This window comes from Hemiscyllium ocellatum, chromosome 10 (assembly GCF_020745735.1).
Source record: "Hemiscyllium ocellatum isolate sHemOce1 chromosome 10, sHemOce1.pat.X.cur, whole genome shotgun sequence".
Taxonomy (NCBI): domain Eukaryota; kingdom Metazoa; phylum Chordata; class Chondrichthyes; order Orectolobiformes; family Hemiscylliidae; genus Hemiscyllium; species Hemiscyllium ocellatum.
Window position 1 is genome coordinate 5,636,331 of NC_083410.1, and position 25,876 is coordinate 5,662,206.

General features: G+C 43.7%; 1 protein-coding gene across 2 annotated transcripts in view; it reads right to left on the reverse strand.

Annotated features, from left to right (window-relative positions):
- The window catches only part of LOC132819320 (zinc finger protein PLAG1-like), a 34,125-nt gene extending 13,360 nt beyond the window's left edge, over window positions 1-20,765 (reverse strand). Inside the window, exons 1-3 of one of the 2 annotated variants that reach the window (XM_060830775.1) lie at window positions 20,698-20,765; window positions 4,231-4,264; window positions 950-1,105 (exon numbers count right to left, since the gene is read on the reverse strand). In XM_060830775.1, the coding sequence (XP_060686758.1) occupies window positions 950-1,105; window positions 4,231-4,249 (175 nt within the window). In that variant the 5' untranslated portion in view covers window positions 4,250-4,264; window positions 20,698-20,765. Of the gene's footprint in view, window positions 1-949; window positions 1,106-4,230; window positions 4,265-20,658 lie in introns of both variants that reach the window. The other variant, XM_060830774.1, reaches the window with a different exon arrangement.
- Window positions 20,766-25,876: the final 5,111 nt, after the last annotated feature.

The following is a 25,876-nucleotide window of genomic DNA, read 5'->3' on the forward strand; positions in this document are numbered from 1 at the left end:
GGCGTGGTTCAGGTATGCTCGTTGCAAGAGGCATCTCAAAACAATACTCAATATGGAAACAATATTCACTTGTTCTGCTGTACATTGGCCTTGATAGACAGGAAGTCACTATGAACTCGCCTGCATACCAATAACTCCATGAACATGTCTGTGTATCCGCAGCTTTTTTGGCTATTAGGAGCCTAACCTTCCCTGGGGCACCAGGAATTAAAATCTTTCAAGAGTTCACAGATTCAGTTCAGGAATATTATGACCCCAAGCCTTCTCTAATTCTGAGACACTATTGATTTACTCGGCAAATCGAGAAACAAGGGAATCCGTATCGGGATTTTGACTAGGTTAAGATCACTGGCAGAGGGAAGTGACTTTGATTTAGCCCTTAATGAGATGCTGAAAGACTGGTAAGTGAGATAAATGATGTAACCATGCAAAAGCCTGTGTACACCATGGACAATTTAATATTGCCAAACTCCCTAACCTGCACATCTTTGGACTGTGGGAGGAAACCAGAGCACCTGGAGGAAACCCACACAGACACAGGGAGAATGTACAAACCCCATCCTGTCCATCACAAACATGAAGGGATCTAACACTGATCCCTGTGGTACGCTACTGCACACTGGGCTCCAATCACACGAACAGGCTTCTAATACCACCCTCTGTCACCTGCCACTAAGCGAACTTTGGATCCATCTCTGTGTACCAGTCTGTGAACCAATGTCACTGTGTACTAGCCTGTGTACCAATGTGGCTAGTCCAATTCAGTTTCGGGTTGATGTTAACTCCAAGATGTTGCCTCTTTATCCCATTCCTTACTTTGCAACTGCTTCTGCCATGTGTTCATTGTCATGTCCCCTTCTCCTCTGGTTTCAAACCATTAGCTCAACCTGTAAGAGGTACTTTCAGAACCCGAGGCACATTTGGCACAGTCTCTGTCCCAGGTACTCACTGTGTTTGTTGACAGCTGGCATCTCCAATACTCGGAGGGCAAGGTAATGTGGAAGACTCAGCCTGGCACGGCTAGGAATGCTCCTGTCCTTCACCTTGATCAACGGTCCATGTATCCTACACTCTCCTGGCAGGCATTTCCCACAGTCCACGCACCCTATGACAACAACAACCTGCATTTATATAGCAGCTTTAATTGTAGCTGAGCTAGAGACTGAACCATGAAAGAACAAAGAACAAAGAAAATTTACAGCCAAGGAACAGGCCCTTCGGCCCTCCAAGCCTGAGCCGATCCAAATGTACTGTCTAAACCTGTCGGTCAATTCCTAAGCGTCTGTATCCCTCTGCTCCCCACCTACTCATGCATCTGTCCAGACGCATCTTAAATGAATCTACCATGCCTGCCTCTACCACCTCTGCTAGCAATGCATTCCAAACGCCCACCACCCTCTGTGTGAAGTACTTGCCCCATGTATCCCCCTTAAACTTTCCACCTCTCACCTTGAAAGTATGACCTCTCGTTATTGAATCCTTCACCCTGGGAAAAAGCTTGTCTCTATCCACCCTTTGTATACCCTTCATGATTTTGTAAACCTCAATCAGGTCCCCCCTCAATCTCCTTTTTTCTACTGAAAATAAACCTAACCTACTCAACCTCTCTTCATAGCTAGCACCTTCCATACCAGGCAACAGCCTCGTAAACCTTCTCTGCACCCTCTCCAAAGCGTCCACACCTTTTGGTAATGTGGTGACCAGAAGTGTACACAGTATTCTAAATGAGGCTGAACCAATGTCTTGTACAATTTTAACATGACTTGCCAGCTCTTATACTCAATACCCCGTCCAATAAAGGCAAGCATACTATATACCTTTTTGACCACTCTACCTACCTGTGCAGCAACCTTCAGGGTACAATGGACCTTCACTCCCAGATCTCTCTGCCCATTAACTTTTCCCAAGGCTTTTCCATTCATTCTATAATTCGCTCGAGAATTAGTCTTGCCTAAATGCATCACCTCACATTTGTCTGGATTGAAACCCATCTGCCACTTTTACACCCAACTCTCCAGTCTGTCTGTGTTCTCTGACAGTCCCATATGCTTTCTGCTACTCCACCAATCTTTGTGTCATCTGCAAACTTGCTGATCATACCAACAGTGCCCTCTTCCAGATCATTTAGGTATATTACAAGCAACACTGGCCTCAATACTGACCCTGTGGAACACCACTGGTCACCTTTCTCCATTTCGAAAAACTCCCTTCAATTACTACTCTCTGTCTCCTGTTGCTCAACCAGTTCCTTATCCACCTTGCTAGAACACCCTGCACACCATGTGACTTCACTTTTTCCATTAGTCTACCATGGGGAACCCTTTCAAACGCCCTACTAAAGTCCATGTATATGACATCAACAGCCCTTCCTTCATCTATCAACTTGGTCATTTCCTCGAAGAACTCTATCAAGTTGGTAAGGCACAGTCTCTCCCGCACAAAACCATGTCGCCTATCACTGATAAGCCCATTCTTTTCTAAATATAAATAGCTCCTATCTCTCAGTACCCTCTCCGGCAACTTCCCCACCACCGATGTCAGGCTCACTGGTCTGTAGTTACCTGGAATATCCCTACTACCCTTCTTGTACAATGGGACAAGAAATTAAAGAACTAAAGTTCAGTATCGCGAAATAACAGGTTAGTGATCTCCAGCTGTGGGTTGACTCCTGTGTGGGGTCACATACTTGCTTTTTGCTTTTGTACTCCAAGCTGGAAGATGGAAGTTGGTCATTGATAGATCGCTATGGCAACCAGAAAAATATTTAAGAGCAAATAGGACTGTCTGGTGCACCCTGCAATTCTACATGATTATGCTATTTTATAGAATCCCTAAAGTGTGGAAGCAGGGTATTCAGCCCAACAAGTCCACACCAACTCTCCAAAAAGCATCCCACCCAGATCTACCCCATCCCTGTAACTTCCCATGGCCAAACCACCTAACCTGCACATCTTTGGACTGTGGAAGGATATCAGAGCACCCGGAGGAAACCCACACAGCCACAGGGAGAATGTGCAAACTCCACACAGACAGTTACCCAAGGCTGGAATCGAACCCATGCCCTTGCTGCTGTGATACAGCAGTGCTAACCACTGAGCCACCGTGTCACACGTGATACAGCAGTGACATGAATACTTTATGAGAATGGGTACACTAGGAATTTTTAGTGAAGGAAAATCTGCCTAATGACAGCCTTTGTATTGGTCTGGCTGCAGTTTGTTAGACCAGTAGGTGCTATGTACTCAGAACTATCTAGAAACATGTGAACAAGGAGTATCTTTCACCATCTCTCTCTATGACCGAAAGAGCAAAACAAAAACGAAATTCTAATGGAGGAAAAGATCTAGAGGTCCACCTAATGCAGTATGCAATGAATGATCAATCATCTCTTTACAGCCAACATCACGTCACCATCACTAAGAAAAAAATTCAACAAGATTAAGAGAAACTACCTGCCCCATGGTTTGGTCTGGACTTTGAGCAACAGAATTTGTTTCTCCCTGTCTATATTTTTCCATTTGGATAATTTGCGGCAAATCATCTGGACTTTATCTGTCCTATTTGTGAAGGAATGCTTGTCTGCTTGGGTTTTTAAGGTCATAGCTGAAAATGTGTTGCTGGTTAAAGTACAGCAGGTTAGGCAGCATCCAAGGAACAGGAAATTCGACGTTTCGGGCCAGAGCCCTTCATCAGGAAAGTCATCTGGCCCAAAACGTCGAATTTCCTGTTCCTTGGATGCTGCCTAACCTGCTGTGCTTTAACCAGCAACACATTTTCAGCTCTGATCTCCAGCATCTGCAGACCTCCCTTTTTACTCGAAGATTTTTAAGGTCATAGTTTAAGTTGAACTTCATTAAAAACTAATCCTTTTTTGTTTGCCATTTGTTGAATGAGTTTCTTTTGTTAAATAAGTAGATTTTTTCCTGTTAATAAGGAAAGCCAGTGTGAATTGATTTTGTCCCGAATAGCAGTGGATCAGGTGAATGAATTATTTTGGTCAGATATTTATGATGGTTTAGGAATTGTCAGGCTCTATTCTAGCCCGTTTTTCTCTAGTGGATCAGGACCTGACTCTGATCATCTTCCAACATTCATTCACCTGGGGACTGATGTGTGTATGTGTACTTTAAATGAGGAGTTCTGAATAAAACAAGTAGGGGAAATGAGCTACAAGTGAACACAAGTCAAACTTTCCAACATAATTTAAGACAAAGAGAAGAGTGAACTTACAGAGCTCATCGGAGGACATGTTCGAGGAGGATATCTGCTGAGGAAAACACTGTTTAGTAAAACACATAGCGACAGTCCTTAATCCTTCCATAACTTTGCCAGTACGATTCCTTATCTCACATTTTACTTTCATGATTCCATCAATCTTTGAAAGCTCTTGCCTTGGTTGGAATACAGAAGTCAATGAATTAAAGGAAAGAATCGGACTCTAGAGAAATCTCCCAAGCGCCATATAATTGAGACACTGCAACAACAACAAATAACCCACCACTTGCACTTAAAGCACTGCCTTAATTCAACTGCTCCAAAGCACACCACTGCAGCATTATTGTGCATTGTTGAACAGCAACATAAGCAGATGTTAATTGACCAAAAGCTGGTCAAATGTGATAGGCTTTAAAGAAGAGGAAAGCGAGGTTGAGAAGTTTAGTGAGGCACTTGGTGTCTTGGCTGTCTGTGGGAGCTTGCTGTGTGCTGTGATTCCTCTGTTATACCAGAGACCATAATCTCTATTGTGTCCAAAGCAGATTCTGAGGACATGAAAGGCTCTATTTAAATGCAATCTATTTTTTTTTTAAAAAAACAGCTGCATTGATATCTCCATGGAACTTTAATCTCTTTCCCTGTAAATGGCAAACACACAACCCCTTGGGAAGAGATTAGATCATTCTCCAGGGGGTTTTAAGCTGTAGCATCAAATGTTAGCAATGCCCCTCGCTGCTCAATCATCCCCTCCCAGATTCGCCAGTAACATTGTATGCTCACCACTACAACATTCCTGCAGACGACACTACATTTCTTTGATGTTTATTTTCATCCAGGCACAAGATATGGACTCCATTGATAACACTGGCATTTGAATCCCTCTCCTCACTGGCCCAATGATGGTATTGCTGAATCTTCTCATGTATTCAGCAGAAATACCTTGATACAACTGAGCAGCCATTTCGAAGAGAACTTGAGTTCTGGCTTGGAATTGAAGTCACCCCTGTAGTGCAGAGTAAGTTCACTGACCTAAAAGGTGATCAAATTAGATTTTTATAATACTGCTAATTCCAGCTTCTTAAACCTAGTGCTTTCTTAAAACTGATATTATGGTGGAGCATACCTGATTATTAGCACAGACCTTGACAGTAATTTAATGACTGCATCATAATTTGTTTCTGTTTATTTCTGTTGACAGTGAAAGCTGCAGTCAGCACTGGTGAGGTGTCTTCACCGAGTCCATAAGACAGCCGTCAGAGCCTAAATCGGGAGTGAAATCTGAGTGAATTCCAGCAAATTTGGATCGTGGGTCAACCCACAACGGACTGCAGTAGTTCAAGGAGGCAGCTCACCACCACCTTCTCAAGGGGCAACTAGGGACAGGCAATAAACGCTGGACCAGCCAGTGACTCCAATGTCCCATGAATGAATAAAAAACACTTGCTCTTTTTGCTTCACCCCCCCCCCCCCCCCCACTTCAGTGAGAAACCACAAGGTAAACAATCTCACCAACAAGCAATGGAGGAAATTAAATGGGGAATTTCAATCCCAGAACTTGGAACCTATTGCGTTGAAACAAACTGTTCAGATCAACTAATCTCTGCTGGTATTTACCCTCTTCAAAAGCCTACTCCCAGTCCATTCACCTTATCTCAGCCTTCCAGGGTATCTTTCTATCCCCATTTCTCTCATGTACTCATCTGGTTTTCTCAGAGAGGAGTTACCCATGAGAGGAAAGGTGTGTCTGTTAGATTACCCATCCAGTCAGGTGCATTCTTGGGAGGTTTCATCACAACTATTCCATTTTCCTGTCCCTCATCAGCACACGGCTCCTTATTGGGTCAATTGGTCAAATGGCCTCTTCTCACACTTCATTTCTTCAGCTCAGTATCTTGCTCCATTCCACAACATCACACTGGACTCATTCCTGTGCTAGAACTGCATCATTGCACACTGTCCTGATCATGGGCACAGATCTCAAGGGAGAGGCATGAATCATTGCCTGCTGAAAGGGTAGATCTGTCTAGACTGAGGGCTGGGTATGGATCTGTCTTGCTCAGTGAGGCACATCCATATGATATGTAAAGATCATTTGAGAGAATGGATTTTCAAACAGTAGCATTTGGGATTGAAGCATTTTTTAGAAATAACTAGGTCAGATTATCCTTCTGAAATAGTGATCTAATTCAGTATAAGTTAGACAACAGAGAACCCTTGGGGTGTTAATAAAAGATTGATTTTACTGCTTCTTTTATGAAAGTTTGAGTAAACATTAAAGCTATTTGCTTATTTTTGATTAAGGATTGTTGTTGAAACTGAAAGTTTTTCAGTCAGTTCAGAATAGACCTGAGAAGATTCAGATAAATATAGTTAACTAAGCAAATATAATTTCTCTCTGAGAAACAAATACAGTATATGACAGTTCAGGGAAAACATGGTTATTTTAGTCTAAAAGTTTAGTTTGCGAAACATCCAAACCAAAAGTATTTGGTTAGAAATCTGCAGGTTATTAAGAGCTGAGAAAGTTTAAGCTCACAATTGATTGTTCACAGAAACAGAACTGGAGAAAATCAGTGAGACAAAATTTAAAGATTTTATATGGAGGGGTAATTTCACTGGATTTAAGTCGCTGTAATGGATAGCATCAGAAAATAGATTGAGACTTTGTTTTGCAGTGTGTATCAAAACCATTCAAACTGTGTTCCAGAATTAGAAAATCTTTTTACTTGACTTTTGTGTAATAACTTTCTATTCCATTGTTAACTATAAAAACTGCAGTGTAGCATAACTATGTTTAATTGAATGATTACCACGTTATCTAAAATAAGACCTTTCATTCTAGGATTTGACTTATTCAGCTTGGATCCCAACAAGGAACACATTTTGTGATCGATAAGGAGAAGAGCAAATATTAGGTCTGACTGCGGGGTGAATGATATGGCCATTAAAACAATAATTGTATGACTTGACTTGTTAACCACCAGGCAGATCCTTCCAACACTTCACACCCATCTCTGAGGCATACTGACACAAAAGCAACAGCAGATTTCATAAATAAGGCAGCCTGAGGTTCTCAGGAAGGGCAGGAAAATTGAAGTTGAGAATGCAATGGGAAGGTATTAACACTGGACCTATTAATGCAGAGACATAGGTAATATCTGGGGGACCTGCATTTAAATCCTGCCATGCCATTGAAATATGAATTCAATGCAATGAAATGAAATGAAAAGTCTAATGAAGACCATCGCTGATATTTGGGGGGGCAGAAATCCATCTGGGTCACTAATGTGCTTTCAGAAAGGAATTCAGCCATCTTTACATGGTCTGGTATGCACGTGAATTCAGACCCACACCAATGTGGTGGATCTTATAACTACCCTCTGGGCAATTAGGGATGAATAATAAATCCTTGAACATATTGTTCTTGGAAACTGTCTTCAATGCATTCTATGAATTCTTCCTCAGGGCTAAATGCTAATCTGACTATCTCAATCTAACTGAAGATAAAATCACCCATAATTAATGTTGTGCTGTATCACATGCTCTCATTATCTCCTGATTTATTCTCAGCTTACTGTTAGGATTTATAGAAATCATTATGTTAAAGGTTAATTAAGAGTGCACTGTAAATTGCTTACAGATTGAAATTTCTGAGTATGTTCTGAGAATGTCAGAGGAAAATGCTGTGGTGGGGGGCGGGATCTGGCATGAGTGCTTCTAATGTTTAAGCAAAATATTTTGAAACAACAAATTTGTGACTGTATGAACAAAGAATTTCACCACAATGTTGCCAGTTCAGAGGTTCCAACAACACATCTCATTTTTGTAAAACAAAAGTAATCATAGAATATGGGCCAAAGGCAGCTATATTGAGTTAGGCACAGGTCAGCCACAATCTCTCTGAATGGTGGAACAGGCTCGATGGGCTGATTGGCCTACTCCTGTTTCGTTGAATAGACCAGCTTTGTTTGATACATTAGTCACATGTATTTCGAGGCATATATTATTGCATTTATGAAGATGTGATCTGAAATCTCGTATTAGTACGCATGAGAATTTACACCTTTCCATGCTTTTGTTGGTGAAACATATTAAGCTGTGTATTCTTTGAGTGTTCTCTTATTATTATCTTATGTATAAACCATCAAAATTCCATGATCAGATCCCAGTGACTCATATGTTGTTACTTTCAATCTTATTAGTTTCACGTGCCTAATGTGATACATTCTCATGTTTTCCAGCACCAGTCTCAACTCTTTAACACTGACGATACAGTGCCTTCCACAGATCAAAAGAAAAAAAAGAAACAACTCTTTTGTCGATAAACACACTCTTAATCATTAAAGAAGCTGCTGTGCTTCCAAGACCCTCCACTGTTTCTGCTTTAACCACCTAACGGCATTGTCACACTGAATTGATGGCCAATGTTTGGATATTTACAGTGCACGCTATGAACACAGCCTTTTAAAACAGCAGTGTCCAAGATGTTAGCCACATGTGGCTAATTGGGAATCCAGATGTGAGATGGGGGTGGCATGGTGGCTTAGTTAGCACTGTTGCCTCACTGCACCAGGGACCCAGGTTCAATTCCTGCCTCGGGCAACTGTCTGTGTGGAGTTTGCATGCTCTCCCTGAGTCTGCATGGGTTTCCTCTGTGTGCTCTGGTTTCCTCCCACTGTCCAAAGATATGCAGGTTAGGTGAATTGGCCATGCTAAGTTGCCTGCAGTGTTAGGGGATTAGTCGGGGGGGGAATGGGTCTGGGTGGGTTGCTCTTTGGAGGGTCAGTATGGACTTGTTGGGCTGAAGGGCCTGTTTCCACACAGTACGGAATCTAATTATTGTATTCCTGATTTGTATTGTTTTTTTAAAAACTCTTTCATTGATCATTTGATCACAATACTCAGATTGCCAAGATATGCGTTTGTGAATTTTAACATTTGTCAATATTTGTTTGATAATAGATGAAGGCAGAGAATGCAATGTCTTTTTTATCAATGTGGCTGCGTTATTTCCCTGGTTACTGGATAACAGTAGGATTACACATCGCAGAATCACAGTACTGTTCCAGTGCAGACGGAGGTTAGTAACCCATCATGTGTGCACCGGCTCTCTGAATGAGCATTTCACTTTGTAAAAATTCACTCAGGGGATGAGGGCATCCCTGGCTAGGACAGCATTTACTACTCACCCCTAATTGCCCAGAGGGCAGCCCAGAATACTGGAGTCACATACAGGTCAGACCAGGTAAGGATGGCAGATTTCTTACCCTAAAGAACATCAGTCAACAAGATGTTATTTTTATGATATTTGAGAAAAGTTAGATGGTCACCATTAGCATTTAATTTCGGATTTTCATAAATTCAAATTCCAACATCTACCATGATGGGATTTAGATTAGATTACTTACAGTGTGGAAACAGGCCCTTTGGTCCAACAAGTCCACACCAACCCGCCGAAGCACAACCCACCCATACCTCTACATTTACCCCTTTACCTAACACTACGGGCAATTTATCCTGGCCAATTCACCTAACCTGCACATCTTTGGACTGTGGGAGGAAACCCACGCAGACACGGGGAGAACGTGCAAACTCCACACAGTCAGTCACCTGAGTTGGGAATTGAACCCGGGTCTCTGGCGCTGTGAGGCAGCAGTGCTAACCACTGTGCCACCGTGCCGCCCCACTCTTGTTCCCAGAACTTTGGCTTGGGGGTTAGTGAAGATCAAATCTCCTTAATACTTCTTCAGTCTGCATGTTTGTGTATTTGCAAGTGTGTGTAAGTCTGTGGTTGTTTATGTGTGTGCGAGTCTATGTTTGTGCATATGTGTCCATACATTTGTAAGTCTGTGTTTCTGTCTATATGTCCATGTGTGTGCAAGTCTGTGTCTACCGGAATCTGTCAGTACATGTAAATCTGTGTGTTGCTGTATGTGTGTGTAGGTGCATGTATCTGTGTTCACACGTGCATGGAAACCCACATATATTCTATGTATTGACTACATTGTTGAAAGGACCAATGGAATTCACATTCTCAGCAGATTTTACGTTCTCTAATCAGCAAGGGCCATAGAGTCATACAGCACAGAAGAGGCCCTTTGGATCATGGAGTCTATGGAGGCCTATCTGTTCCAATCCCTCTTTTCAGCACCTAGCCCATAGCCTTGAGTCTTTATGACATTTCAAGTATTCACCTGACACCTTCAGGAATCAGTAGACAATCAGCCCAAGATCCCCGTGTTCCTCTCTCAGCTTTCTAGTGTCCTGCCATTCAGTGAATACTCCCTTGCCTTCTTATTTCTGCCAAATGAATCTTCTCACACTTTTAATCTGACTCTGATCTGCTCATCAACCCAATCCATCTGTATCTTCCTGTTACCTAAGACCTTCTATTAACTACTCAGCTAATTTGCATATCATCCACAAACCTACTCAACAAACCCCCTACACATCCTCCTCTACATCGTCTATCACAAACATGAAGGGAATGGATCTTGTACTGATCTGTGTGGTTCGCTACTGCACACTGGGCTCCAGTCACACAAACAGCCTTCTAATACCACCCTCTATCTCTGCTCACTAAGCCAACTTTGGATCCTTCCATCTACCTATTGCACTCTCAACTACCTTCTCCCCATCTCCACCCTCCTCCCATTTATCTCTCCAACCCCGAGGCTTCCAGCCTCATTCCTGATGAAGGGCTCCTGCCCAAAACATCGATTTTCCTGCTCCTCGGATGCTGCCTGACCTGCTGTGATTTTCCAGCACCACTCTAATCTTGACTCTGATCTCAGTTTCGCTTAGTTGTTTTTAACCTTACGGCGAATCCTCTTGCAAGGATGCCTATCTTGAAGGAGTTCTCCTCCTCTCTCTACAAAGATCTCAGTGAGTCTCTCTCTCACTGCAACCCCAGGTCATCTCCTCTGCCCTGAAGCTCTTCAGCCATGTCTTGAAACAGACTCAAAGAATGCCTCATCTTCCGCCTCGGCACACTTCAACCCTAGGGCATCAATGCGGCCTTCACTAGTTTCCTCATTTCCCCTCCCCCCACCTTACCCCAGTTCCAACCTTCCAGCTCAGCACCATGCTCATGACCTGTCCCACCTGCCAATCGCCCTTCCCACCTATCTGCTCCACCTTCCTCTCTGACCTATCACATTTACCCCCACTTCCATCCACCTACTGTACTCCTAGCTACCTGCTCCTCAGCCCCCCCCTCCCCATTTATCTCTCCACCCCAGAGGCTCCCAACCTCATTCCTGATGAAGGGCTCCTGCCTGAAGCGCCGATTTTCCTGTTCCTGCAATGCTGCCTGACCTGCTGTGCTTTTCCAGCACCACTCTAATCTTGACTCTGATTTCCAGATCTGCAGTCCTCACTTCTACCTTTGGATCCATCTTGACAAGTTACCCTGGATCTCAATGTTAGAAAACTTCCTAAAACTTCCTGCATAATTTTACAATAAAATTTGTTTGACAAGATGGCCTAGTGGTATTATCACTGAATTATTAATCCAGAACCCAGGTAACATATCAGGGTTCAAACCCAGCCACACAAATGGGAGAATTTGAATTCAATTTATTTTCAAAAATCTGGAATTTGATAGCCATGAATCCATTGTCCATTGTTGGGACAAACCCATCTGCTTCACTTTAGGGAAGGAAGCTGCTATCCTTAACTGATCTGGACCTCAGACCCACAGCAATGTAGTTGACCCATACCTGACCTCTGGGCAATTAGGGATGGGCAATAAATGCTGGCCGAGCCAGTGATGCCTTCATCCCAGGAATGATTAAAAAAAAACTGTGTGTGCTGGTACAGAACCAGTGTGTGGTATTATATCACAGGGTCAGTGACTTTCCATTCAACATTCAACCATCATCCTTCTCATTCACTGTCTGTGTTTCAGATCTTAAACTTAAAATTCTCATCTTGTTTTCAAATCCCTCTGTGGCTTCACTGTGTTCCCTATGACCACCTCAAGTCCCACAATTCTCCAAAATCTGTGCATTCTTCCAATTCTGGCCTTGCACATCCCCACCGTTCATGGCTGTGCCTTCAAGCTCTGGAATTCCCTCCCTAAATCTCTTCTCTCTCTTTACCATGGTCTTCAAAATCCTCTTTCATCTATCCTACCAGCCACAGCTTTTGCACAGCTTTGATCTGCCCCTAATGCATCCTTGGTTTGATTTACTTCAGCAAATGGAACTATAGACCAGTGAGCCTGATGTCGGTAGTGGGTAAGTTGTTGGAGGGAATCCTGAGGGACAGGATATACATGTATTTGGAAAGGCAAGGGCTGATTAGGGCTGGTCAACATGGCTTTGTGCGTGGGAAATCATGTCTCACAAACTTGGTTGAGTTTTTTGAAGAAGTAGCAAAGAAAATTGATGAGGGCAGAGCAGTAGATGTGATCTATGCGGACTTCAGTAAGGCGTTCGACAAGATTCCTCATGGGAGACTGATTAGCAAGGTTAAATCTCTCAGAATACAGGGAGAACTAGCTATTTGGATAAGAACTGGCTCAAAGGTAGAAGACAGAGGGTGGTGGAGGGTTGTTTTTCAGATTGGAGGCCTGTGACCAGTGGAGTACCACAAGGATTGGTGCTGGGTCCTCTATTTTTTGTCATTTACATAAATGATTTGGATGTGAGCATAAGAGGTACAGTTAGTAAGTTTGCAGATGACACCAAAATTGGAGGTGTAGTGGACAGCAAAGAGGATTACCTCAGATTACAACAGGATCTGGACCAGATGGGCCAATGGGCTGAGAAGTGGCAGATGGAGTTTAATTCAGATAAATGCGAGGTGCTGCATTTTGGGAAAGCAAATCTTAGCAGGACATATACACTTAATGGTAAGGTCCTCGGGAGTGTTGCTGAACAAAAAGACCTTAGAGTGCAGGTTCATAGCTCCTTGAAAGTGGAGTCGCAGGTAGATAGGATAGTGAAGAAGGCGTTTGGTATGCTTTCTTTTATTGGTCAGAGTATTGAGTACAGGAGTTGGGAGGTCATGTTGTGGCTGTACAGGACATTGGTTAGGCCACTGTTGGAATATTGCAGGCAATTCTAGTCTCCTTCCTTTCAGAAAGATATTGTGAAACTTGAAAGGGTTCAAAAAAGATTTACAAGGATGTTGCCAGGGTTGGAGGATCTGAGCTACAGGGAGAGGCTGAACAGGCTGGGGCTGTTTTCCCTGGAGCATCGGAGGCTGAGGGGTGACCTTATAGAGGTTTACAAAATTATGAGGGGCATGGATAGGATAAATAGGCAAAGTCTTTTCCCTGGCGTGGGGGAGTCCAGAACTAGAGGGCATAGGTATAGGCTGTTGGGGGGAAAGATATAAAAGAGACCTAAGGGGCAACTTTTTCACGCAAAGTATGGTACGTGTATGGAATGAACTGCCAGAGGAAGTGGTGGAGGCTGGTACAATTGCAACATTTAAGAGGCATTTGGATGGGTATATGAATAGGAAGGGTTTGGAAGGATATAGGCCAGGTGCTGGCAGGTGGGACTAGATTGAGTTGGGATATCTGGTCGGCATGGGCGGGTTGGACCGAAGGGTCTGTTTCCATGCTGTACATCTCTACGACTCTATGCCACATAAATGAACGTTGTTGTAATATGGTGACAGTGACTGTATGTCCAAAATGGAAGTATCGATTGGAAAATACTTTTGGCTTTTGTCAGCATTGCTCAGTAAATAACAGACTGGGAGATTCTGAGTCTGTACAACCAAGTATATTTACAAAATAAATCTCTCAATTTCTATAGTATCATTCACAGCCTCAGAGCATTGTTACATCTCAGGAAATTCAGTCAATGCTGTAAAATAGGAAATGTTGCTGACAACACGCTCACAATTTTCCACATACAACAATGAGATGGATGGCCAGTTTTGGATGACTCTGAGACATTGGGAAAACCCGATGCCTTATTTTTGAGGATGAGCTTTTACATCCATCCGAGGGTGTCGGCATGCATTTGTTTAACACCTCATCTTGTATTAAACAAGAGTGCATTCCCCTCTGAACCAAAGTGATATATTACTGCAAAACCAGAAAGCCCATTAAAACTTTCTGCCTTACACTCATCAGGACAGATAAAAGAACATCAAATTTCAAACTGAGCAACAATTTACGCTCTATGAGAAAAGTGTGCTGATTGGTAAATAAGCTAAGATATTTCTATCGAGAATGTGCCAGGGAATTGTTGCTGATATGCTTCTGAGAACAGGGTCCTACCTATATACATATGTAACTTCAAACAAGTGTCAGTGAGTCACAATGACTAGAAATCTTAAATTAATTATTAGTGAAATCCTTAGCACATTTGGGATTGTTCAGCAAGTACTGTCCAACTGTGCAGTCACATCTAATGAGTTGTTGTAAGTTTTGTAAGCGGCGTCTGGTTGGTTATGGTCAGTCTGCTACCTGCTACAAACAGTCCGAAAGTGTGGATTTATACAATCCACAAGGAAATATTAAGTCAGAAGATCTATGCACCCAGCGTTGCACCAGCACAGAAATTCATACCTCTTCATTCTCATTTGTAAGACTGGAATAACATCCCTTCACCTTGACTGCACCATCTCGTACGTGGAGACTATCACTTGTATTGCTAGTGCATAGTGGCTGTTCAAATATTTCAAAGAAAACCTTTTCTTATGCAGTACAAATTGTTATTATAAATTGTTGAAGTTTGGTATTCCTGCAGCTGTGCTGATGAGTGCAACCGAAAAAGCTTTGACAATATTGTCTTGATTTTCAGAATTCAGTGTTGTCTGTGGTCAGTTTGCACGTGCAAGTTTTCTTTTGTTGAATTGGCCATAAAACTGAGATTTTAGAAACTGACTCCAGAGAATTATCTAATATATAGGATCATAGAATCATGGAATCCCGACAGAGTGTAGGCAGGTCATTTGGCCCATCTACTCCACATGACCCTCTGAAGAGCATCCCACCCACACCCACCCCTCCAGCTTATCCCTGCAACACTGCATTTCCCATGGTTAACCCATCTAACCCACATAGCACTGAACACTATGCACAATTTAGCATTACACAGGGAGAATGTGCAAACTCCACACAGACAGTCAGTCAGAGCTTGTGACGACATTGTGACTGTTGACACAGAAAAAGCAAATGAGGTAAATCTTGATCAGCAACAGGGAAAGTTGGAAGAGAAGCAGGAACCAAACACCGAGACAGCAGGAATTAAGTTCAAAACAAGCAGGATATACTCATGAGGATGCTTCTAACTGACCACTGACCTATCAGTCACTTACTCCTCAGTCACTCTGGCCCAGCTTACATCTTGGTGGTCAGCTTTATTCTTCAACTTGTGTTAGAAACTCAAAACTGAATTGAAAGTCTTCATCGCGCACTAAATTTAATTCACTCATTCATTTCACACAGTTGTGTTAAAGCATCCAACAGGAAAGTTTTCACCCAAAAGGGGAGGATTCCATATGGTTAAAACCAACACCAGCTTCTGAGAGTCCATGAGCATGGGAATTGCAAGCATTTTATAGTCTCAAGGGGGCTTTTGTGGAGAGCGATCATGACCCTCCCTCTGGGCTTGAGGTTCAGGTCCCAGCTGCTCCAGAGGTATGTCAAAACATATTTGAACAGCAGATTCAAAATATTCATTTTTCTGACATAGAACTTTGGTCAAAGTGATCAGAAACCCCTGCAAAGGGGTGTAAAACAATTGAGTTTCCACATATAGCAAGACCCTAATAAATCGAGGGACCATGAGAGCTTTTTTGCCAGGGTTTTGTGTTTGTGTTGACTGAGGAGGCAACATCATAGCCAAGTGCCTGATCTGAAGACCAGGAAATGGCAAAAGAGAGGGGAACAACAACTTGTGCTGTCTTCACCCTCTGGTATGTTGGATGTTGCAATGTTATGTACAGAGCGAGGTGTGGGTGAAGAAAGCAGAGAGAGGAAATTATTTTTTCACAAAAGAGATCAGAATTACCACAGACTCTCCACGTATAAATAGAGGCCGACTTGGTGTTGGGATACCAGCCTCTGTGGAGTTATTTCAGTAGCGATGAGAGAAAAACACACTCCTGAAGAAATTCACTTGTAACAGTCATCTTCAAATTGAAGTAAACACTTCTGGTATTATGCCATTATTTGGGAAACTTGACTCATTCGATCCTGCTGTCAAAGACTGAGCCCAGTTTGTTGAAAGAATGCATTATTTTTTCGGGGCAAATGACAATGGGGCAGATGAAAAGCAACAAGTAATTCTCCTGACAGCCTGTGGACCCACAGCTTTTTTGGTTATTAGGAGCCTGCCTTTTCCTGGGGCACCTGATACTAAAACCTTTTGAAGGTAGGTGGATTTCGTTAAGGAATATTATGACCTGCGAGCCTCCTCTCATTCTGAGACACTATGAATTTACTCGGCAAATGAAGGAACAAGGGAATCTGTATCAGGATTTTTGACTAGGTTAAGATGACTGGCAGAGGCATGTGACTTTGATTTAACCCTTAACAAGATGCTGAGAGACTGTTTGGTAAACGGGTTAATGATGTAATCATTGAGCCTACTAGCTGAAGCCCAGGCAGACTTCAAACAGGCACTACAGCTGGCTTTATCACTGAAAACTGTGGCAAGTGGAGCATGTGAGTTGTAGGGTATTCCGATGAAAGTGGAGACTCTCGCCAGGCCGACCGAGCTCGGGGAACACCACTTGAGTGAAGGCGGTTACACAGCCTCACTGAGGACATAATCTGAACAGAGGGATTCTCGGTCACCCCACAGTAAAACCCCAAAACAAAGCCAAGGCTCAACCAAACGGTTAATATCTTCTTCATGATCTCGACTGGCAAGTCATTGTAGTTGCTGCAGGTATGTGGACTCGAGACAGCAAAGGAGTCCTCCCAGATCTGAACTGAATAAGATAACTCACACACCGGTATCCATAAGAGTGCGCATTCTGGAAAGTCCACCTACATCTGGTTTGGAACAGTTAAATTGTTCAGCAACATCCAAATCAGAACCAATCAAAATAAACATCTGGTTAAATGGTCACCTGGTTCTAATGGAGATCGATTCTGCCGCAGACATTTCAGTGATTGCTGAACCAACCCTTTACAAACTCTGGATTCTAACCCTTACGCTTGCACAAGACCAGAGTTAGACTGAGAACTGAAACCTTTACAGAATAACGATACAGCTCTGGTTCCAGTCTGGTATGAGAAGCAGCTGGTTCACTTCCCACTGATTGAAGTAAAAGGCTTGGGCCCAAGCTTGATGAGGTGAAGTTGATGAGGTTGAGAAATATTCCCTTCGATTGACTCAACATTTTTTGATTAGAAAGTGGCTACCCGAGTGAAGTCCTAATTAAATACCCGGAGGTTTTTCAGGAAGGTCTAGGGACTACCAAAGGAGCCATGGCCACTTTAAATGTTGACCAGGAAGCAATTCCACGTTTCTGCAAGATTTGCCCAATGCCATTTGCCTTAAGGGCAAAAGTAGAGGCTGCAATCAGGAGGCTGGAAAAGGAAGGAATCCTAGATTTCCACATCCAGGAAGGGGAGTGTGTTGTTGTTCTCTTCCTTTCTGGTGAAATTTATGCCAGTAAGGATGTTGTTAATGATATTGTAGGTTTCCTCTAATTTGTTCTATTTCATTATGACAAAGGTGTTGCCCACATAGTGGACCCAAAGTTTGGGTTGGATCATGGGGAGGGCTGTTTGTTCTAGTCTCTGCATAAGTACTTCTGCCATGAATCCTGATACTGGCGATCCCATGGGTGTCCCGTTGATTTGTTTGTAGGTCTTGTCATTGAAGATGAAGTGGGTAGTTGAGGCACAAGTCTGATAGCTTGAGGATGCTGTTCTTGTTGATGGAGTTGGTGCTGTCTTGGTATTCACATCAAAGAAACACCGACCTCACTATTAGATGAAATGTTGACTCTCCTGCCCCTCGGATGCTGCCTGACCTACTGTGCTTTTCCAGCACCACACTTTCAACTCTGATCTCCAGCATCTGCAGTCTCCACTTTCTCCACAGTGGAATGAACAACCAATGGAGAGCTGCAGACCAGCGTCTACAGGAAAACAACACATACAGACCAGATACTCAACTACAGCAGCAATCACCCCAACACCCACAAATGGAAATGCATCAGGACATTATTTAAATGGGCCACAATACACTACAGCACCCAGGAACTACGAGCAGCAGAAGAAAAATACCTTTACAGTGCATTCAAGAAGAAAGGGTACCCAATAAACTCATCCAAAGCCTGCTCCCTGGATGCTGCCTGACCTGCTGTGTTTTTCCAGCACCACTCTAATCTTGACTTTAATCTCCAGCATCTGTAGTACCCACTTCCATCCAACAAACACAGTCCGCCAATTCTTAAACAACAAACCCAAATAAGACAAAACAACACACCCATAGACTCTAGCCACACCACCATACATCAGAGACATCTTGGAGATGTCTACCAGACTACTCCGACCTCTTGGCATCATGGTAACCTACCAACACACAGAAACAGTTCCTGATGAACCTAAAGGACCTGTACCAACAACTGACAAATCGAATGCCATTTATAAAATACCCTGCAAGGACTGCAACAAACACTACATTGAACAGACAGACAGAAAACTACCCACCAGGATACATGAGCACCAACTAGCTACCAAAAGACATGGAGCAGCTATCACCAGTATTCTTACACACAGACGAAGAAGGACAGCACTTTGACTGGGACAACACATCCCTCCCAGCACAGGCTAAACAGAGACACACACGGCAATTCCTAGAGGCCTGGCAATCAAACCAGAACTCATCAATAAACACATCAATTTGGACCCCAATTACCAACCTCAGAGAAAAAGAACCAGAAATGACATCATCCACCCTAATAGACCAAGAGACATAAATAGCAAGCAAGACAGAACACCAGTGCTTCAACGGAGGCTCACTGATGATGTTTCCTACCATGGTGATGAAATATCTGAGAACAAGTCTACCAGCTCAGTGAGAACACTTACAACCTGATACCTCAGAAACGGAGATGGACACAGTGGATATCGCTGCCTCGATGACTTTGCCGGTTGAAGAGGAGAATGAATTTCTTCTGAGATGATCTGGGCCCAAGGCAAGCTGCTGTATGTTACATGCCACCCGTGTCCGGGACAGAGTTGGAAGAACCTGGCCCGGTGCTAACCCCCCCCCCCCCCCCCCCCCCCCCCCCCGGAGCAGCTAGAAAAAAGAACCAGCCTATGTCCTCGGACTCAGAGGTGGAGGGAAGTAGTGATTGTAATGAGGTCCGGCAACTGGACCTCATAGAATATGAGTTCCTTGATTGGGGTTTTATCCTGATCCAATCAGGGAGCCCTGGCTGACAGATATAAACGGAGCGTCAGAGAGTGTGTTCACTCTGAGGGAGCGGGGTCGGTGTCAAGGACTCTCCACGTATAAATAAAGGGTGACTTGGTGAGAGGATCCCAGCCTCGGTGGGGTTATTTCAGGAATGGTGTATGATAGCTCTGAATCTCCTGCTGAATGATGTTGAGATAACTGTGTTAAAGTAGCAGAGCGCTGCCTGTCAGGTCTACACGTTGGCTATGTCACATTTCACAAGGCATCCAGGGTACATGAATAGGAAGGGTTTGGTGGGATATGGGGCCAAATGTTGGCAAATGGGACTGGGTCAGATTAGGATGTCTGGTCAGCGTGGACGAGTTGGAGTGAAGGGTCTGTTTCCGTGCTATCTGACTTTATAACAATTATATAATAAGCCCCAATCCGGAACCCGGCTTATGCTCGAAACGTCGAATTCTCTATTCCTGAGATGCTGCCTGGCCTGCTGTGCTTTAACCAGCAACACATTTGCAACCATTCCTTTATGACCATTCATAAAACTCTGGTGAACAGAAGAGGTCGAAATGGAGCCGCAATTGTATCTGCAAAAACATTGGCCAGGGAGAAAGGGAGAGAGCGAGCAAGGGCTGTGAGTTGTAGATTACTTTCCAAAATAAATAGACTCTAAGATTGATTCCTCACCCCAGAACATGTATAGGGTCTCTCGATCCCACAGTATAAGCCACACACAAGAGCAAAAGGAAGAATTCACCAAATTGCAAGTTTCCTCGGTGTGATGTTGTTGAAATTGGCAGGACAAAGCAGGGACAGTGTAATGATAGCATCTAATTATTCATAAATAGTATAAACGCACTCCAGATGCAAATGGTACCTGCAATGAAAACCATTAATATTCTCCCTGCCTCCCAGAATGATTCAAACAGCGAATTTAAATAATTTGCTTTTCATTGGATATCCGGGCGGAGAGAGGAGACAGAAGGAAGACTGCGGAAAGAGAGAGAGAGAGAAAAGTTCAGAAACTCCAGCCCTGGGTCAGAAGTTGCAGTTTTGCATGGTCAGAGAACATGCTGCCGAGAGGGGAACTCACCCGCATCGCCCCCCTCCCCTCCCCGCCCCTCATTCACACCTCCTCCGAATGGCCTCTCTCTCTGCTCCGCACTGCTCCCCGAGGGTCCCTCCGTCCCTTTCCGTACAACAGGCAGACCAACTGGACCAGATCCTGGGGGCGGGATCCACAAAGGAAGTTCCAGTTCTTCACAAATGGAACCTACCAGTCACTGAGAGCTGCAGGGGGGCCGGGGAAGTGGGAAGAAGAAGAGGAGGGGCGATATTACTGTTGTAACTCATACACATAATACTCACTAACACGCAGTCTGCTGAATAACATGCATACATTCTTCACTAACATCCAGAAGACTGAATAACACAACACAATACTCACTAACACGCAGATTGCTGAATAACACACATACATTCTTCACTAACATACAGAAGACTGAATAACACAACACAATACTGACTAACACACAGATTGCTGAATAACACATACATTCTTCACTAACATACAGAAGACTGAATAACACAACACAATACTCACTAACACGCAGTCTGCTGAATAACACATACATTCTTCACTAACATACAGAAGACTGAATAACACAACACAATACTCACTAACACGCAGTCTGCTGAATAACACATACATTCTTCACTAACATACAGAAGACTGAATAACACAACACAATACTGACTAACACACAGATTGCTGAATAACACACATACATTCTTCACTAACATACAGAAGACTGAATAACACAACACAATACTGACTAACACACAGATTGCTGAATAACACACATACATTCTTCACTAACATACAGAAGACTGAATAACACACATACACATACAATACTCACGAACACAGACTGTTGAATAACACATATACATTCTTCGCTGACATAGAGAAGACTGAATAACACACATAGTCTAGACTAGAGTGGTGCTGGAAAAGCACAGCAGTTCAGGCAGCATCCAAGGAGCAGGAAAATCGACGTTTCGGGCAAAAGCCATTTATCAGGAATAGAGACAGGGTGCCTGGGGAGTGGAGAGATATATGAGAGGGGGGTGGGAGTAGGGAGAAAGTAGCATAGAGTACAATAGGTGGATGGGGTTGGAGGGGATAGATCAGAGAGGAGGGTGGGGGAAGGTAGCAAAGAGTACAGTTGGTGAATGGGGGTGGAGATGAAGGTGATAGGTCAGAGAGGAGGGTGGAGTGGATAGGTGGAAAGGAAGATAAGCAGGTAGGACAGGTCATGGGGACAATGCTGAGCTGGAAGGTTGGAGCTGAGGTGAGGTGGGGGGATGAGAAATGAGGAAACTGGTGAAATCCACATTGAGGCCAGGGGGTTGAAGTGTTCCGAGGCAGAAGATGAGGTGTTCTTCCTTCAGGCATCGGGTGATGAGGGAGCGGCGGTGGAGGGGGACTAGAACCTGCATGTCCTCGGCAGAGTGGGAGGGGGATTGAAATATTGGGCCACAGGGCGGTGTGGTTGATTGGTGCGGGTGTCTCGGAGATGTTCCCTAAAGTGCTCTGCTAGGAAGCGTCCAGTCTCCCCAATGTAGAGGAGACCGCATCGGGAGCAACGGATACAATAAATGATATTGGTGGATGTGCAGGTGAAACTTTGATGGATGTGGAAGGCTCCTTTAGGGCCTTGGATAGAGGTGAGGGAGGAGGTGTGGGCGCAGGTTTTGCAGTTCCCGCGGTGGCAGGGGAAGGTGCCAGGATGGGAGGGTGGGTTGTAGGGGGGGCGTGGACCTGACCAGGTAATGACGGAGGGAATTGTCTTTGCGGAAATAGGTGGAGAGGGAAATATATCCCTGGTGGTGGAGTCCGTTTGGAGGCGGCAGAAATGTCGTCGGATGATGTGGTTTATGTGAAGGTTGGTAAGTGTTAGGAAGGTGAGCACCAGGCATGTTTTGTCCTTGTTATGATTGGAGGGGTGGGGTTTGAGGGTGGAGGGATAGGATGTGGACGAGATGTGTGGAGGGCATCTTTAACCACGTGGGAAGGGAAATTGCGGTCTCTAAAGAAAGAGGCCATCTGGTGTGTTCTGTGGTGGAATTGGTCCTCCTGGGAGCAGATACGGCGGAGGCGGAGGAATTGGGAATACGGGATGGCATTTTTGCAGGAGGTAGGGTGGGAAAAGGTGTAATCCAGGTAGCTGTGGGAGTCGGTGGGTTTGTAAAAACTGTCAGTGTCAAGTTGGTCGTTATTAATGGAGATGAGGTCCAATAAGTGGAGGGAGGTGTCAGAGATGGTCCAGGTAAATTTTAGGTCAGGGTGGAATGTGTTAGTTAAGTTGATGAATTGCTCAACCTCCTCGCGGGAGCACGAAGTGGCGCCAATGCAGTCATCAATGTAGCGGAGGAAGAGGTGGGGGGTGGTGCCGGTGTAATTACAGAAGATGGACTGTTCTACCTAGCCAACAAAGAGACAGGCATAGCTGGGGCCCATACGGGTGCCCATGGCTACCCCTTTGGTCTGGAGGAAGTGGGAGAATTCGAAGGAGAAATTGTTAAGGGTGAGGACCAGTTCAGCCAAACACTGTTGAATAACACATATACATTTTTTACTGACATACAGAAGACTAAATAACACACATACACATACTATACTCACTAACACAGAGACTACTGAATAACACACACACACAATCTTCACTAACATACAGAAGCTGAATAACACAAACACACACACACACACACACACACACACACACACAATACTCACTAACATACAGAAGGCTGAATAACGCACACACACACACATATATACACACACACACATGCACACACACACACGCACACAATACTCACTAACATATACAATACTCATTAACACAGACTACTGACCCTGGTCAGATGTTGGTCGCGTGGTTATGTTTTTAGATCTAGAATTCTGAGTTTATAATTCATATTGTACATTGGCAGTTTAAGAATTTGAAATCAATGTCAAAAAGTCTTGAAGTGAAAAGCTGGTAATAGTTCACATTGCCTTGAAGCTGTCAAATTGACGTGGTGTCAGTTAAACTATTAATCAGGAATTTGGGAAGTCAATTCACTGATGATCTATTTTCCATTATAACACCATTTGGAAACCTACCTCAGTGATGTTGCCTTATCAAGAATACAGACAACAAGGTCAAACAAATCAGCCAGGTTTCAGTCACAGCTTGGGGAGTGATCAAGATTATTTATAATAATGAGGGAAGAACATTGGAGCTTAAACCCTCATGCCAACTTTGATTGCTGCCTATTGTATTATCTTGAGGATTCTTGATTGCATCTCATCTGGTCCATGTGCCTATTAATATTTCATGCTTTTTAAACTCATTAATTGGTTATAATTTTACCAGTCAATTTAGATCTTGAGTTTGATCACAGACTTAGTTTGCGTGAAATCACATTGATGTATTTTCACTTTCCGGATCCTTTTAAATGTCCTACCTTACACCAAGCCACACATGTCTCTCACTTGTGTCTCTGCGGACATTCATTTTCTCCCAATCTATTTCTAAAGCTCTCGGCCAGGATATTAACATCTTCAATGGGGGTTTTCCTTTCCAACTTGCATTTAGAGTCACAGAGTCATTGAGATGTACAGAGCAGAAACAGATCCTTCGGTCCAGCGTGTCCATGCTGACCAGTTATCCTAAATTAATCTAGTCCTATTTGCCAGCACTTCGCCCATATCTCTCTAAACCCTGCCTATTCATTTACTCATCCAGATGCCTTTTAAATGCTGTAATTGTACCAGCCTCCTCCACTTCCTCTGGCAGCTCATTCCAAACACGTACCAGCTTCTGCATGAAAAAGTTGCCCCTTAGTTCTCATTTACATCTTTCTCCTCTCACCCTAAACCTTTGCCCTCTAGCTCTGGACTCCCCCAACCTTGTCTATTTACCTTCTCAGCTAGCTAGACCTGGAATTCCAGCCTCCTTTATATCCTCATTTCCTTTTTTCCATTTCTGGTGTAGCCCCCAATTCCCTCTTGGTGACTGCATACTTAGTTATGTTGGTCAGTTGTTCTAGAAATCCTTTTTCAATCTCACCACATCTCCTCCTTTAAAACTCAGTTAAACAATTATAGAATCATACAGTACAGAGAAGTCCCTTTGGCTTATCAAGTTTGTACTGTCAAAAATATTACCTGTACTAGTTCCCCTTCCCAAACTAGGCCAATAGCTTTGAATGTTATGACAGTTCAAGTGTTCATCCAAGGGTGTGAGGTTACCCACCTCAACTACCCTCCCAGGCAGTGCACACTACAACCTCCCCCTCCACTACCCTCTGGATAAAAATGTTTTTTTCTCAAAGCACTTCAAACTTCCTACCTTTCACTTTAAAAATGTGCCCCCTCCTTGACCCTTTGACTAAGTGGAACAGCTGCTTTCTGCCCATCCTTTGTCCAGGTCCCCCATAATCTCATAAACTTCTATAACATCTTTCTTCAACCTTCTCCGCTCCAAAAAAAAACTGCATTTATCCTGCCTCCCTTCATCGCCGAATGCCCCATTCCAAGCAACATTCTTTATGATCTTCTCCACACCCCCTCACATCCTTCGTATTGACATTACCAAGCTTTAGGTTAGGTAGGAGAATTTCAGTGCAGTTACCCAATCCTGATGAGAGCGCGGTGATTCGGATATGACTTCTGTAATGGATGATGACATTCCAGACTTTGCGGTTTTTCTTCTGGACTCGGTCCTGGAGATTGAACATGCTGTAAGCAGTGAGTATAGAGGGGTGAGTATTTCAACCAGTGACTGGATCACTGATTGAGTGATTCTACTCTGGAAGGTGCTGAATATTGTGACCATTAATGTGCCTGCATCTGTCCAGGAAACAAGTGATCATTCTCTCACACTCTAACATCGATCTTGGTAGTTGGTGGAATGGCAGTCAGGAGTTGAATTGTTTGATATCACCCCCAACACCTGAACTGCTTTTGATGATGTGGCTGGATCTGCTTTTCATCAGTGATGACAGTCAGGATTGTCATAGTGATGCTGGTAGTTGGTCAGAGGGAGATGGTCCAACTATCTCATGTCCATTGGTTGTTATGTTTTGGAGATGCCGGTGTTGGACTGGGGTGTACAAAATTAAAAATCACACCGCGCCAGGTTATAGCCCAACAGGTTTAATTGGAAGCACACTAAACTTTCAGAGCGACGCTCCTTCATCAGGTTGTTATGTGGAATTAATGTTATGACAGGCTGGAGGAGTGCACTCTCTGTCTCTCT